Source organism: Dendrobates tinctorius, unplaced genomic scaffold, assembly GCF_039654945.1.
Source record: "Dendrobates tinctorius isolate UK_male_01 unplaced genomic scaffold, ASM3965494v1 ptg000020l, whole genome shotgun sequence".
NCBI classification, from domain to species: Eukaryota; Metazoa; Chordata; class Amphibia; order Anura; family Dendrobatidae; genus Dendrobates; species Dendrobates tinctorius.
In genome coordinates, this window is record NW_027361688.1 from 23429797 (window position 1) to 23446423 (window position 16627).

The 16627-nt window shown below is 47.3% G+C and overlaps 1 protein-coding gene across 5 annotated transcripts in view; it reads right to left on the minus strand.

Moving 5' to 3' along the window:
• Positions 1-2201: 2201 nt before the first annotated feature.
• The window catches only part of CNOT8 (CCR4-NOT transcription complex subunit 8), a 39075-nt gene continuing 24649 nt past the window's right edge, over positions 2202-16627 (minus strand). For 3 of the 5 annotated variants that reach the window (XM_073567892.1, XM_073567890.1, XM_073567891.1), the window contains exons 6-7: positions 5092-5202; positions 2202-4616 (exon numbers count right to left, since the gene is read on the minus strand). In XM_073567892.1, coding sequence (XP_073423993.1) covers positions 4476-4616; positions 5092-5202 — 252 coding nt within the window. In that variant the 3' untranslated portion in view covers positions 2202-4475. The remainder of the gene's footprint in view (positions 4617-5091; positions 5203-16627) is intronic. The other 2 variants (XR_012230743.1, XR_012230742.1) reach the window with 2 other exon arrangements.

Here is a 16627-nt window from a genome sequence, read left to right on the forward strand (position 1 = left end):
AACTCCAGTCCTCAAGGCACACCAACAGATCATGTTTTCAGGATTTCCTTTGTATTGCACAGGTTAAGCAATCATCACCTGAGCAATACTAAGGATATCCTGAAAACATGATCTGTTGGTGTGCCTTGAGGACTGGAGTTGGGAAACCCTGGTTTAGATGATCTTGTTGAAACTGTGTCAATATGTTCTTTCATTCATCACATGCGCTGTGTTGTGCATACGCTACAGCTGGCTATAAGAGACAGTCTGCAAGAAGGACATGCTGCTGCACTGATTGGCAAGGTGAGAAAATTGGCTACTGTTGCCAGAACCCCTAAAGTTGACTCAATTTTGAAGAAACGTGCTGGAAAAGGGGCAATTATTGATCAAGCCACACGATGGGGCAGTACTTACTTAATGATTCAGCGCTTGGTTGAACTGAAAACCTTTCTTGTAGACATGGCTAACCCTCAACTGACGCTAAATGAAAGTCAGTGGAATCAGGTGACTGAGCTGGAAAAATTGCTAGAGCACCCATTTACAGTGCCTAAAAAATTACAAGCAGAGGACTTAACTCCAGGTATTTTCTTAAAGGAGTGGAAGAACCTGATGTTTCGCCTGTCCCAAAGAGGAAGGTTAATTGCAAGTGGTATTGCTACATTAATGAAACGGAGAGAGGAGCTACTATTACAAAATAACATTCTTTTGGCAGCTGTTTATGTAGACCCAATGCATCGGATTCTTCTAGATGATCAACAGCTAGGTAAAGGAAAAGAAGCTCTGTTTGAAATAGCAGTAAGGATGAAAGGGTTGCAGAACAGTCAGGAGGAACAAGAAGAATTTGGTCGTCCTGCCACATCTTCAACCTCATCATCAACTGATGAAGAATATAATTTCGAAAAATATTTGGATCACAAGGACCGTGCAAAGCGTTCCCGCATAGAAGAGGAGTCATCCCCATCAAGGAACACAGCCAGTACATTTCAGCAGAATTTTTCATGTGCACTAAAAGAAATTGAGAAATTTGACCGTTCATCAAAAATAACAGTGCAACAAGCGATTCCTCTGTATCCTGACATTGTCAGAGATGTTGCCCGAGTGGTTACTGCTTTGCCACCAACACAAGTTAGTGTAGAGAGGTTGTTCTCTGCTCTCAAAATAATTAGATCAGATTTGAGGGCATCCATGAAGGAGGATCTGACAGAGGCAATACTTTTTATGAGGACAAATTTATAGATTTCTTCTTATTAACTGCATAAAAGTGTTTATTGCATATTTACTTACAGTTTAGAAAAGTTTATAAAAGTTATTTGCTATATTCTAATTGTATTCTAATAAATGTAGTTTTTGCTCTAAGTGGTCTGATTACTTATATGATGGTGAGAAACTGAATAAGCACGATGTTTAATATTTTACAACAGTAAATTTGTTGTTATGAATTGGCCATTTATGAAGGAGTCGGAGCCGGAGTCGGAGCCTGATAAAATCCAGGAGTCGGAGTCGCAACTGTGGCTTACCGACTCCACAGCCCTGGTAACTACAACATCACCATCCTACCGTCTCCTTCTCCAGCTTGTGCTGTGCTTAGATTGGAAAATATACTAAAATTCAAATTTTTATATCAGGAGTTTAGCAATCTTTCTCTAAGTATCACAAGCCTTAGAACTTTTCTATTTAGTAGCTGTAGTTTTCTTTTTCTTTTTTTTATCAAAAGTGATAAGAAATAGAGAACGAAATGAAAATAAAATATAAAAAGTAAAAAACATTTTTACTTTTACTTAAAAATTAGGTAAAAATTAAAGACAATAAACTAAAGAATTAAAGTTGCTATATTAGAGTTATTCACTTTTCTTTAACTAAAATTGTTATTTAAAAAATATTTTATTTTAAAGAAAAATATAAAAAACTAAAATGAAGTAAAAATTTAAAGTAGAAATATAAAATATTAAACTATAAAAGTAAAATAAAATTGAAACATAAAAGTAAAAAAAGAACAAAATTAAAATTTAAAAGCGACAAAATAGCCTCTTTTCCTTCTATTTTGACCAATGCAACCAACTAGAGAAAAAAAATGTAATTACTGACCTCTGATTTAAATAGTATTCTTAAAGTTTTGGGTGGAAATCTGTCTCTACATTGGGAGAATCAAGAATCCAATAGGAACTTATAAATTTAGCTTCTGCTGCACAAATTGTCTCTACTAAAAAAAAAAAAAAAAAACCCAAAATGAAATATCTTTATTTTACAAGTTTAAAAACATAAATAATATTTACACGCGTCTTAAACTCCAGCTTACAATAATGGAGACGGATTACAAAGTCCGCTGGGATTAAAAACCGCAAGACTTACAGGGAACGTTGTGGATTTTTTTTTTTTTTTTTTTCCAATGCTTTCAGTTATTTATTACATATTCTTTATTTTACAGGGAGACATAAGGAACAGGGCAGTGTTTGTTCTTATGTCAGGAATACAATATACATAAAAAAAATAAAGGATACATACATTCCACATTAAAAGGCCTTAAACCCTTTTTTTTAATCCATCTTTTTTAAAAAGGGCATAAAAATGGCAGGAGGCGGCCGAAGCATCAGAAATTGGTCACTAATAAAAATAAAACATTTGTTCTAGGTATTTGAGCCGCACAGCAGAAATATTAAATACAATTCACTTTATGTTCGTTACACCATCATCAGCGAGTCAGAATCTTTTTATTGGAGTCAATATATTTGGCTTCTTCATACAATGAGACTGTGTGCAGCTTTAAATACAAAGAGTCCACCATTGTTTTTGGTTGATTTAATATCAGAAGAAAAAAAAAATTCCGAAACACCTTTGATACATGAGAAGCCCTGTGTGATACCAATGAAGCATGGCAAAGATTTTCAGGCACACTGGGCTTTACCCCAAATGGTCACATTCACTAGATTTAGATTCACATTAAAAGGGAAGGTATTGCACGTTCTTAAAGGAAAGCTTCATCTTGTATTATTCCAATTCATCTAAAATTAAAATAAATAACTTTGAGAAGTCTTAAAAAACACAAACATCTCGAGTATGCATCGTCTACATGTCGCCATGGTAACAGACTACAAACCCTATGTAGTCAGATCCTACGGCCATAATTTATTTTGTCCCCAAGTTAAAAGGGTCAACAATCTGTGGCTCTCCGGTCGTTGTGAAACTACAACATCCAGCAAGCATCTGTCATGACATGCTGGGAGTTATAGTCTCACATCAGCTGGAGTGCTGCAGGTTGCCAACCCCTGCACTAAAAAAAAAAACCTAGTAGAGTACATTTGGTAGGCGATCGCAGCATGGGAAAGACGGCTTTCAATAGGACTGCAGAAACTGACTACATGCTTTTTTACAAGGCCACACAAAGTTGCTTCATTTTAAATGGATCGACACAAATGAACTGGTCACAAAAGAAGGCATTTCAGTTTAAGAAGGCGTCTAGGACTGGATCACTTAAATTTGTTTGTTAGTATCCAAGGTCATAAAAAAATACATATTTTTATTAGACCTTTGTGTCACTTCGGTCTCCGTTAATGACCAAACTTCATGGTATGAGGTCAGGAAAAAAAGCTAAACACTTTGAGACTCCCATAACACCCATGGTCCTGTGTCCCCCAATGAGGCGTAGGAGAAAAAAAAAAAAAAACACTTTGAGACTCCTCTTAGATGAATGATATATTAATATTCTAACAATATGATCAAAGTGGGGACAGTATCGGATTTACCTTCTAGAAGGCGCCGCCTCTTGAATTTCATGGTGGAGGCAATACATGCTGCGTTAAGATCTATAATGGAGTTTCGCCTGGGATCTCTTCAGGGGTTGCAGTCAAAGAATCAGGTCTCCAATGAAAGAATATATGCAGATAGATCTGTACCTGGATAGGAAACAAGTGCCACAATATTGGCTAAACAGATGCATCTGTATCAGACTGCAAATCCAATGAAGAGCCAGTGGTCTATTCTATGGTACGGCCAGAAGAGAAAATAGTGAAGAACCTCTGTAAAGGTGCTTAGCTAAGCAACGAGGACAAACACTGACCTGGTCAATGCAAATCTCACAATGCTCCAGTTAAATAGTCCACACTGAAAGCAAAGGAAATGTTTGCCGTTGCACAATAATAAGCGAAGGGTTAACGTGTTCCTATATGCCACAGCCCACAGAATTGGTCATGTGTGGAGAAGTGGTTTGTTGTTTGTTTTTTTTGACGATTATTACGTTTGCAAATATTTTATATTTTCTTTTTGTAAGAAGCAGACAGCTGAGTAAAAGTTTTAAAACAATGTATATATGTGACAGCTCTGGCACAATGTGTGTAGACACAGTCATTTCGACAGCTGTTTGATCTTCAGCTGCCTCGGAAAAAAATTGCCCTTTGTGGAAGCGATGTGGCCGAAACTAGCAAATCTACGAGAGACGTGGGAGAATATAGGAAGATGACGTAGCACAATGTCAGGAGATAGAAGAGCAAGGAAATGACGTCTCATTGCTGTCCATTGTTGATGAGAGACATGATGCTAATTTTCTCCTCGGCCTCCTCGCTCGACTTGGGGGCAACTCCTGTTCCCAGCCCGTACAGACGTCCGCAGTATTTGGCATCATCAATGTGGTCCTCGAAAAACAGCTGGCACAAAAAAAAAAAAAAGCGTAGCACATTATTTTTGGGGGTATGTTATAAACAACTGGAGAAGTCAAAGACATTTCTGGAACAGTACACATCAGCAAGTCATTAAAGGGGTTATTTAGGACCATTTTTAGATCTATTTTTCATTTACCGTGTGCCTAAAAACTAACAGGCAGGTAGATGCCAAGTACCTGCCTGCTCTACCCAGCGCCGGCACATAGCCGTGATGGTCTGCTCCTGCTGGCGATTTAGTTGCTCCATATCAACAGAACAGCTTTTTTTCCGGGCTGCTCTGTCGACAGTGCAGAAAAAAAGAGAAGCAGCTGCTCTGTCGACATGACGTCCGCTGAAGCCACAGAATCACTATCATGAGTGGTCTGTGACTTCCCCAACATTAATCTCTGCCAGCATGGAGGACAACACACTTTAACAGCACTTGCAGCGATTCTCTGGATGTTACAGGACACATGCCCACCTCTTTCATACGGAAGAACGCCATGCCGGTTAGAAGGGAGTCAGAACCTGCTTGATGCTGCCGACCAATCCTTTGTAGATCTAGCTGATCAGCCACCTCTTGCAGGCCACCCTGTACAAGAGAGGAGCCAATAAAACAGACAAGAAAACAGGATTTTTTGGGTTGCTTACCATAAAATCTGTTTCTCGGAGCCTTCATTGGGGGACACAGAGACCATGGGTGTATGCTGCTGCCACTAGGAGGCTGACACTATGCACAAAAAAAGGTTAGCTCCTCCTCCTCAGTGTACACCCCACCGACCGGCAGGAAGTTCCTCAGTTAGTGAGAAAGCAGTAGGAGAAGTAACAGAATAGATTGAAAACAGAACAAACAACTCAACTGTAACAAACCGACAAACATAAGAACAGGAGTTGTAGAACATGGGAGGGTGCTGTGTCCCCCAATGAAGGCTCCGAGAAACAGATTTTACGGTAAGCAACCCAAAAAATCCTGTTTTCTCGTTCGCCTTATTGGGGGACACAGAGACCATGGGGCGTCCCAAAGCAGTCCCTGGGGTGGGAAACAAACTTCCATCAGGCCAGTGGACTCGCCACCGCAGTCTGCAGAATCCTTCTACCTAGGCTGGCGTCCGCCGAAGCGTAGGTGTGGACCCTGTAGAATTTCACAAAGGTGTGAACCGATGACCACGTTGCAGCCTTGCAAAGCTGCAGCGCGGAAGCTCTTTGGTGCACCGCCCAGGAGGCACCCACCGCCCGGGTAGAGTACGCTCTGATCCCTGGAGGGGCCACTCGATGCTTGACCCGGTATGCCTCCAAAATTGCCAATCTGATCCAGCGCGCAATAGTGGCCTTTGAGGCTGGGTGATGAACAGAGAGTCTGACTTCCGCAAGGAAGTCGTCCGGGCTAGATAGACTCTCAATGCCCTGACTAGGTCCAGCTTGTTCAAAGACCGCTCCCGAGGGTGAGCTGGGCTCGGGCAGAAGGATGGCAGAACAATGTCCTCATTGAGGTGAAACAAAGATACCACCTTCGGAAGAAAAGAGGGCGGAGGCCGCAGAACTACCTTGTCCTGATGAAGGACCAATAAGGAGAGCGACAAGAAAGTACAGCTAATTCCGACACGCGCCGGATGGAGGTAATGGCCACCAGAAAGGCCACTTTCCAAGAAAGGAGGGAAACGTCCCTGAGAGGTTCAAAAGGAGGACCCTGCAGAACCTGAAGAACCAAATTAAGATCCCAAGGGGGCGTGGCCTGGACCTCATGTAGGGAGGACGTGGAGTGAGAGAGCTCCTGCCCGGATCCGACAATAAATCCTGATTACCGGCACTGCTGACGAGTCCCACTGACCTGGAGGGCTGCAATATCTCCCTGGGCGTTTAGACAGCGGAGGATCCTTGGGCCATGTCGAACCGCAGCAGTAAAAAAGATAAGGAGACGCCGGGGCGCGCCTCTGCTACATCCAGGATGGCACCAGCAAACAACAAGTCGGCTGGTAGTGGAGCGATGGGAGCTGCTGGCAGGCTGGAACGATATGCAAGGGTGCCTCCTGCTGCTGCTCGATCGCCCAGTGCACAGACTGAGGCAGACGCTGGATGCAGCGTGGAGCTGGAGGATCATCTCTCCAGGGAGGGAACAGTGAGTAAACTGGGCCCCCCTTCAGCCCAACATGTGCAGACACAGGGGCCTGTGCTGGAGGAGGAAGGAGTGGGGGATGGGGAGCAGCCGGAGTCTGTGACTGCTGAGCCCACACTGGGAGAAATCCTCGCAGCAATTAACTCCTGCAATACCACACTGGCCACTCTAAGTAATCAAATGGAGATTGTCACCAAGGACATGGCCTGTATTAAACAGGAGCTGCGAGGGGTGACTGCCAGGGTGGGGGAACTGGAGGAGCGTGTTGGTGCGACGGAGGATAAATTGCCACCAATAACACGGGAGCTGGGAAAAGCCACGCAAAATATTACAATACTGCTGAACAAGGTGGATGATTTAGAGAACCGCTCCCGTAGAAGTAATCTGCGACTGGTGGGGGTTCCGGAGAGGACGGAGGGGACTGACTCACTTGGCTTTTTTGAAAAATGGCTAATGGACACCTTTGGTAAAGATGTTTTGTCCCCATTCTTTACTATTGAGAGAGCACACAGGGTCCCTACGCGTGCCCCCCCGCCGGGAGCACCCCCGCGTCCCATCTTGCTTAAGCTCCTACACTTTAAAGATAGAGATGCTATCCTGCGCAGATCCAGAGACATTAAGGAACTTGCTATTAATGGGAGGAAAGTCTCCATTTTCCCTGATTTTTCCCTGGAGGTGCAGCGTAAAAGGGCGCAATTTATTGAGATTAAAAAACGCCTACGTGACTTACAGGTGACATATTCCATGATGTACCCTGCTAGACTGCGGATTGACGTGAATGGAGAAACGCACTTTTTTGATACGGCGGGAATGGCGCTGTCCTGGCTGGATATTAATGAGAGGTCCATGAGGAGGAAGAATACTTGAAGTTCTCCCTTTTTTTTCGCCACCAGGTGTTACTCCTTTTTGTCTAGGACGCTATGCTGGTATAATTACTACTGTTCATTCCATTTCGGATTCAGGGCGGGAGCTGACCGGATTGCTGTGGACACTCGTTACAGTGACAAGCTGTGGACCCTTCTCCCTGCATGGACTCTGGGCGAGTTTTCTAGCCCTGATTCTCTCTATTTGAGAGAAATGTGCAAGTTACACTTGTGTTTGGGGGTAGGGGCGCTGTGCACTGGTGTGCAGTGCTCCCTCTCCCTCCTTTGTTTTTTTCGTTTGTTGTTGTATTCCCTAATTGTTCTGTGGGATGTGATGTGCGTCAGCCGTGTCGCCCAATTCATTGTACTGAGGGATGGTGGAGATTGCCTCTCTCCCTCGGGAGTGGAGTATGTTCCGATTTCTCATTTTTTAGTCTGCTCTTATGGCGATATCACTTAATATTGTAGCGTGGAATGTTAGGGGGCTCGGGGATGCAAATAAGAGATGTGCTATATTTACTAATATGCAGAAATTTCTCCCGGCTATCCTGTGTATGTCTGAGACCCACATGGTGAAAGATAATATTCATTGGCTAAGAAAGGGATGGGTTTCACATGAATATCATTCCACGTACTCGACCCATGCGCGGGGTGTCAGTGTGCTGGTGCACAGGTCCATCCCCTTCTCATGTACTAAATCAGTGGTTGACCCTGGGGGCAGATTTGTATGTTTGCTTTGCACGTTATACGGTATACAATTTATTTTGGTTGCCATGTACATCCCCCCGCCCTATTCAGTCGAACCAGTAAAAAGAATCTTGTCTATTTTGGGTTCCTTTCCCCCTGCGCCGACTCTTCTAATAGGAGATTTTAATACATATTTGCATCCCTATTTGGATAAGTTGCATTCGGGAAACATATCAGAGGATGCAGCCTCAACCTCATTTGCTAGAACGTTAGTGGAGCTGGGTATGGTAGATCTTTGGCGTGTCCAAAACCCCACAGCCAGACAGTTTTCCTGCTACTCTAGCTCCCACCACGCTAGGTCACGGATAGACCTGGCCATTGGGAATGCACTCATGACCCCATATGTACGAGGGGTGGCCTACCTGCCTAGAAGTGTATCTGATCACTCGCCGCTACATGTCACACTTTCATGGGGACACCCCCTCACCCTATCTAGACCTATCTGGAAGCTTAATCCCTTCTGGATCCAGCTTATAGGGGGATCTTTGCATGATGCCATTCTAGAATATTTTCAACTTAATGAGTACTCTGCATCATCACACATAGTCTGGGATTCCATGAAAGCCTATGTCAGGGGCTTATATATTAGAGAAATATGCACACGGAAAAGCCAAAATAGACGCTACACCCAGAGTCTGATCCAGGAGGTGTCTGTTGCGGAGGCTGCGGTGATACTCAACCCGACAGAGGAAACTAAAAAAGCTTTGGAGAAGGCACAGGGGTCGCTCAGGGAAAACCTCATGTCGGCGGCAGCAAATAAACGTTATTTCCTCAAACAAAAATATTTTATAGAGGGGGAGGGAGTAGGACATTTATTGGCCACGGTCATTAGAGCACAGGACGGATCTTCATATATCAATAGGCTAAAAACGGACTCGGGTGGTCCTGTGACAGACAGTGCGGACATAGTGAGTGAGATAAGGAGGTATTATATGCGACTATACACATCAGATTGCAGTCTCACGGAGACTGAGATTGAGCAGTACCTGGATGCTCTCTCTCTCCCTGCATTGGCTGATAGCGATAGGGATTCATTGGATCGGGACATCCTGTTGGAGGAGTTGGAGGAGGCGCTTGGTCAGATGCAAAATGAAAAGGCTCCAGGAATGGATGGCCTGCCTGGCGAGTTTTACAAAACCTATGCACCCTTACTGCTACCTAAGCTACTTAAGGTATTTGAAGAGGCTGAAAGGCAGAGGGTCCTCCCGCCATCTATGAGGGAAGCTTTGATAGTTTTAATATTAAAGCCCGGAAAGGATCCAGAGGTTCCGGATTCATATCGCCCGATTTCCCTATTATCAACAGATGTTAAATTATTGGCCAAGGTACTCGCCAATAGGATGTCCCGAGTTATCTCATCTGTTATACAGAAGGATCAGACGGGATTTATCCCAGGCAGAGCCACATCTATGAACCTTAGGAAACTATACTTGGGGATTCAACATAGTTCTGGGGAGTTGGGGGGAAGAGCAATTTTGTCCTTAGACGCCGCTAAGGCGTTCGATAGTTTGGAGTGGGGTTTTTTGTGGGCGGTACTTCGGAAAATGGGCTTTGGACACAGATTTATAAATTGGGTGAGGCTGTTGTATGGCTCGCCGGTGGCGAAGGTTGGGGCTAATGGCAGGGTCTCTGAGTCTTTTCCTCTTGGGAGAGGTACTAGACAGGGGTGCCCGCTCTCGCCCTTGCTATTTGCTACTGCGGTGGAGCCATTGGCAGTTGCAATTCGGAAGTCCAGAGAAATAATGGGATTCAGATGTGGAACTGTGGAGTTGAGGATATCATTGTACGCGGATGATTTACTTCTATATTTAGATAAGGTACATTCCTCGATTTTGCCGGCAATGGAGGTCATTCGAGAATTTGGGCTGAGGTCTGGTCTTCGGATTAATTGGTCCAAATCAGCTTTAATGCCGATAGACCCTCTCCCGGCGGATTTCTCAGATTTGCAGATACCGGTCCCTGTAGTTCGGAGGTTTAAGTATCTGGTTATAATTGTTAGTCCTGCCCCGAAGGATTTTCGGGCTCTGAATCTGGAGCCCCTGTTGCAGCGATTTAGAGCAAAAGTACATACTTGGTGTCGCCTGCCGTTGTCGAATATTGGTAGATCTAACTTAATCAAAATGGTAATGATGCCACAATTATTATATTTGATACATAATTCTCCGGTGTGGATCTGTAGGGACTTTTTTGCAAAAATAAATACATTATTCCGGGAATTAATTTGGAAGAAAAAACAGGCTAGGATTCGCTTGGAGATACTGCAGCGAGGGAAGGAGGAGGGAGGATTGGCGGTGCCAAACCCATTCATATACTTTATAGCCTCCCAGATGCAACATCTTAAGGGTTGGGGTAGAGACGGGGCGTGTGACAATGGTGGTGATATTGTGAGGGAAGGATCGGTATGGAAATATCCAGGGTGCCGGTTGGAGGTGGGAAGACGGCAGATAAATGGGGCACGATACCCCACGTTGGCTATGATTTTCAAGGTATGGGATACGGGTAAGTCTCTTTTGAAGATAAATGGGCCTACGGAATTGTGGCCATTGTGGCGAAATCCGGATTTGCAAGAGATCAAAAAGCTGGTGGGGTTCGGAAGATGGGAAGATAAAGGGATTTATCTGGTGTCACAAATTTTGCAAAATAATACTCTTAAGAGTTTTGAACAATTGAGAACAGAATTTCACCTCCCGCACGTCTTCTTTTATCAGTACTTACAGCTAAGACATGCATTGGAAAAACAGAGAAGGACAAATCCGGTGATAGTGACACATAATCAAACACTACATATGCTACTTACATCTGAGTCTTCTAGGGGACTTATCTCTGAATTATATAAAAGATTATTACCTGCCCATCTGGAGACATATCCACTGACTGCTGCTAAGAATAAGTGGGAACGGGACGTTGGCCCCCTGACGGAGGACCAGTGGTCCGATATTCTAGAACAGGTCCCTAAAATGGCGGTTTCTGAGTGCCAGCGGCTTTCGCAAATATATCTCATTCACAGGGTATATAAAACACCCAGCTTATTATTTAAAATGGGACTTAGGCCCAATACACAATGTGTTAGGTGTGGGCAGGATGATGCCCACTTGATGCATGTTATGTGGGAGTGCGGGCACATTGGGGATTTCTGGAGGCAGACCCTGGGACTCATAGCCCAAGTATACCATATCACAATACGACCGTCACCTCGTCTATGTTTGTTGAATTTGTGGGAGGAGGGGGTTGACCCGGACTCTGCAGTGGCCCTGGGAATAGCACGCATCCTGTATCAGGCAAGAAAGATACTTGCATATCATTGGTTGGATCCTATGCCACCAACATTGTCAGAGCTTAAAAATAAACTAAATAATGTCATCAGATTGGAAAGGGGGGCTTATTTAAAAAGAAATGCATTAAGAAAGTTTTACAAAATTTGGCAGCCATGGATGGAGTCACCGGGTCTCCCCTCGGGCGCACTGGTACGGGATGCGATGTTGGACCAGTTGCTGTTGTGCTTGCGATGAGGGGATGCTTGGGGGGTGAAAATAAAGTCTAGTGCCCTTTGTGGCGAAGTAGATTTTGAGTGGCGCGGTGGGAGGGAGCTGGGGTGGATTGGACCTGATATCCGTGGGGGGCGGGGGGGGGCGAAATATGATGCGGAGTGGCGCGGCTGGCGGGGATGGTTTTCCCGCTGAAATGAGGCACTGATGTATAATTTTGATTTTTGTTTATTTGTGGAGCCATGTTGTTTATAGGCTCAATTTTATGCAAATATCTGTGTTTTGAGATTTCTTCTTTTTATTTATTCTTACACAGGAAGAGTTTTACCCTTTAAATAATATTTGCTCTCAATGTAAATTTTACTTGCTATATAAGATGTCATATTCTTTCTGTATTGATTCCTGAATGTTTAATAAAAAAGATCTGATTCAAAAAAATTAAGATCCCAAGGATCCACGGGAGCTCGGTACGGAGGAACCGTGTGAGCCACACCCTGGAGGAAGGTTTTGACCTGGGGCCGGGAGGCCAGCGTTTTCTGAAATAAAATAGACAGTGCCGAAACTTGACCCTTAAAGGAACTGAGAGCAAGCCCCGCATCCAGCCCTGCCTGAAGAAACGCCAGAATAGAAGGGAGCGAAAAAACCAAGGACGCGATGTCATTGGCCTCACACCAGGAGAAATAGGCTTTTCCAAGTACGGTAATAGATCTTCAAAGAAGCCGGCTTTCTGGCGCGGATCATGGTATGAATTACCCGATCAGAGAATCCTGCCCGTCTCAAAACCTCGGTCTCAACAGCCACGCCGTTAAATTGAGCGACCGAGAATTGGGGTGGCAAATCGGGCCTTGAGACAGCAGATCTGCCCGTCGGGAAGCTTTCAGGGGGCGTCCGCGAGAAGGTTGACAATGTCTGCGAATCAAGACCAATTTGGGGCGATGAGGATGACTGGAATCCCCTCTGCTTTGATTTTCTTCAACAACTTGGGAAGAAGAGGCAGAGGAGGGAACAGGTAGGGGAGCACGAACTGTGACCAAGGGACGGCCAGAGCGTCGGCGCCCACTGCCAGAGGGTCCCGAGACCTGGACACGAATTGTGGGACTTTCCTGTTAAGGCGAGATGCCATGAGGTCTACATCCGGGGTTCCCCACCGACGGCAGAGCAGATGAAACACCTCCGGATGTAGGGACCATTCCCCTGCCGCGAGACCCTCGCGGCTGAGGAAATCGGCGGCCCAGTTGTCCACGCCGGGAATGTGAACCGCGGAAATCGTTGGAACAAAGGTCTCTGCCCATTGAAGAATTCTGGACACTTCCGCCAGGGCTGAGACACTCCGTGTCCCCCCTTGGCGGTTGATATACGCCACCGCTGTGGCATTGTGTCTGAATCCTGACAGGCAGGCCCTTGAGGCGCCTTTCCCAGTGGACGAGAGCTAGATGGATCGCCCGTATCTCTAGGACATTGATCTGCAGAGCTGATTCCTGAGTCGACCATCGACCCTGAACAGTGTGATTGCGGATCACTGCACCCCAGCCGATGAGGCTGGCGTCCGTAGTGACAATCTGCCAGTGAACGGGAAGAAAAGACCGCCCCAAGAGAATGAGGGGAGACGTCAACCACCAGTTGAGAGACCGCCTGATCCGGCAGGAAAGGCGAACCGGACGATCCAGAGACAGAGCCGACCTGTTCCACCTGGACAAAATGGCCTGCTGGAGTGGCCTGGCGTGAAATTGGGCAAAGGGAACTGCCTCTATCGCCGCCACCATCTTCCCCAGGACCCTCATGGCTGTCCTGAGGGATGGAAATCGTGTGATCTGTAATGATCGCACGCCCTGCTGCAGGGAAAGAATTTTGTCTTGTGGGATAAATACCCTTGACCGACGAGTGTCGAACAGAAGGCCCAGAAACACAAGGCGTTGAGTAGGGACCAGACAGGACTTTTCCCGGTTGACGATCCACCCAAAACTGGACAGGGTGTCTAGAACGATCGCCACACTTAGGCGGGCCTGTTGAAAGGAGGGGGCCTTGATCAGGATATCGTCGAGGTACGGAAAAAGAACGAGACCTCTGATCCTCAACAAGGCCATCAACGCCGCCATAATCTTCGTGAAGACTCTGGGAGCGGTGGCGAGCCCGAAAGGAAGCGCAACGAACTGGTAATGTTCGTGAAGAATCGCAAACCGCAGGAACTTCTGATGTCCGGGAAATATGGGCATATGTAGATAGGCATCTTGGATGTCTATGGAACCCATGAATTCCTGCTCCTCCATGGAAGCAATTACCGAGCGAACATCCGGAAGTGGCGAAGGCGAACTCTCTTGTTGAGTAACTTGAGATCCAAGATGGGTCGAACTGTCCCGTCCTTTTTCGGCACCACAAACAGGTCTGAATAAAACCCTGTGAAGCGTTCCGATTCGGGAACGGGCACAATCACCCCGGAACTGAGAAGAGGCGATGGCCGAACCGAACCCCGGGACCAAGGCCGGATCCCTCGGCGGACGGGATTGTAAGAAACGATCCCGTGGAAGAGAAAAGAACTCTATTTTGTATCCTGTTGATACAATCTCTCTGACCCAAGCGTCCTCTACTGAGGCGAGCCAGACGTCGCTGAAGAAGAGAAGTCGACCTCCCAATTGGAAGGGACCCACGGGAGACCGATGGTAGTCATGCGGACGTAGACCGTCCAGATCTAGATCTGGACGGTCTTCCCTGGGAAGAGTGGGACCGCCAGGACGGAGTGGGCCTGAAGGAAACCTTCTTTCTTTCCTGACGTGCCTGTGGCCTTTGCTGGTTGGAAGGGTTTTCCGCCGTATTGAAACGGCGGAAAGTCCGAAAGGGACGAAACTGACGCCTTGGAGGAGGTCTGCGAGGCTTGGAGGGGAGAAGAGAACTCGTACCTCCGGTAGCGTCCTTAATAATCTGATCCAATTGTGATCTGAAGAGACGCACTCCCTGAAAAGGCAGATTGGTCAGAGACTTTTTAGAGGACAAGTCCGCCTGCCAGGCCTTGAGCCAAATTGTACGTCGGATTGCCACGATGTTACTTGACGCCTGAACTGCACAAGATGCGGCATCCAAGGAGGCAGAAAGCAGATAATCCCCCGCATGGGAAATCTGATTGGCGAGATCGGCCAAATGCTCTGGTCGTGCCTTATCCAGAATGCCCTGCCGAAGGTCATCTGCCCAAGTGGATATGGCCTTTGCTGCCCAAGAAGAAACAAAGACTGGACATACCGCTGCTGATGCCGCTTCGAAGGCAGATTTTGCTAGAGATTCTATGATCCTATCATTAGAATCTTTTAGCGACGCCACACCTGACAGCGGAAGGACCGAATTATTAGAAAGTCTGGACACGGGAGGGTCCACCGAGGAAGAAGCGGCCCAGTTGTCCGTGAGCTCTTTAGCAAACGGGTACAGCACGCCGAGACGCTTTCCTCTTTGAAAGCGTCTGGTCGGATCTTCTCTCTCCTTTGTAAAAATCTTTCCAAACTCAGAATGGAAGGGAAACACCCTGGATGGTGTTTCCGCCCGTCTGGACGAAACCTCCTGATCTGAGGATTTCGCAGGGGTGTCAGCGATGTCAAAGGTATGGTGAATCGCGGCAATGAGGTTTTGCACCGTAACCTTCATGTTCGCATCCTGGTCCGAATCCAGCTCTAAGACCCCTTCCGAATCCGAAAGCGCTTCGCCTGACTCGGGGGAGGAGGCCCGAGAGGGAGACTGCTGGGGACTATGGGGTGAGGTAGGACGAGGGTAGGACTCCGCCTGGAGGTCCTGCCTGGGCCTCTTGCGACTGCCGCTGGCTGGCTCAGATGGGACGTCCTGAGACGTGCTGGGTCCCGCCAAAGCTCCCAAGGGCAACTTGTCCAGAACGGCTACTAGGTACTGAGACACCTTGATGAGGTCTGCCACTGACTGTGATTGAGAGGAGGCCCAACCCGGCATGGGGGGCTCACTCGCCCCTGGGGCTATGGATGGCTCCTGAGCGGCGTCGGGCTGGACGCAGAGCGAGCACGATCAGACTTAGCGTTGGACATAGTGAAAAGAGAGGCAGTGCCGGCCGGTTGGGGGACAGAAGGCAGAGAAGGGTGTCAGTCTGCAGGTGCAGAGCTACTCACGGTCCGGTGTCCCCAAGGGCGACGCTCTCTGATCTGGCTGCAGGATGAGGCCAGGCCAATCCGGCTGAAAAAAGGCCCAGCGACCGAAATCCGGCAGGGAATGAGGTCCGGCTGGCAGGCTGAGAAGATGGCGACCACCAGGGAAAGGGCGCGCTGCCAGAGGGAGAAGGGCGGAGCTTGCCGCAGAGATCCCCTTAGCACCGCCCGCTGTCCAATAGCAGGCTGGTGTGAGGCAAGGGGGCTGGGAAGGCCTAGGACGGGCGGGAAAGAAGCCCGCTTAGAAGAAAGGGGCAGGGGGCGTGGCCGCGACACAGCGGTAGGCCCGAGATGAAGCCGGGGCCTAAATTAATAGCGCCGGCCGCCTGTCAGCAGGGGGTCGGCGCGGAAGACGCGCCGCAACACCGGGCCGCAACCCCGGGCCGCGTCCCTGCTTCCCACAGCCCGACCCCTGTATACCCCTGCCTGATGAAGAAAAAACGGGGGGGGGGGGCGCTCAGAACAAGGCCCGAAAGAACAGGGGCCTTCATGGATGCGGCGACCGTGGGGAGAAGCGGGCGCGCAGGCCCTACCGTGGTCCCCTGGCGACCGCCTTAGAATGAAAACGCCGGGGGACCGCTAGACCGCATACTCACCCTGGCCGGGGGCCACAATAAAGGTACCTGAGAATCCCACGCTGTGTCGTCTTTATGGAATC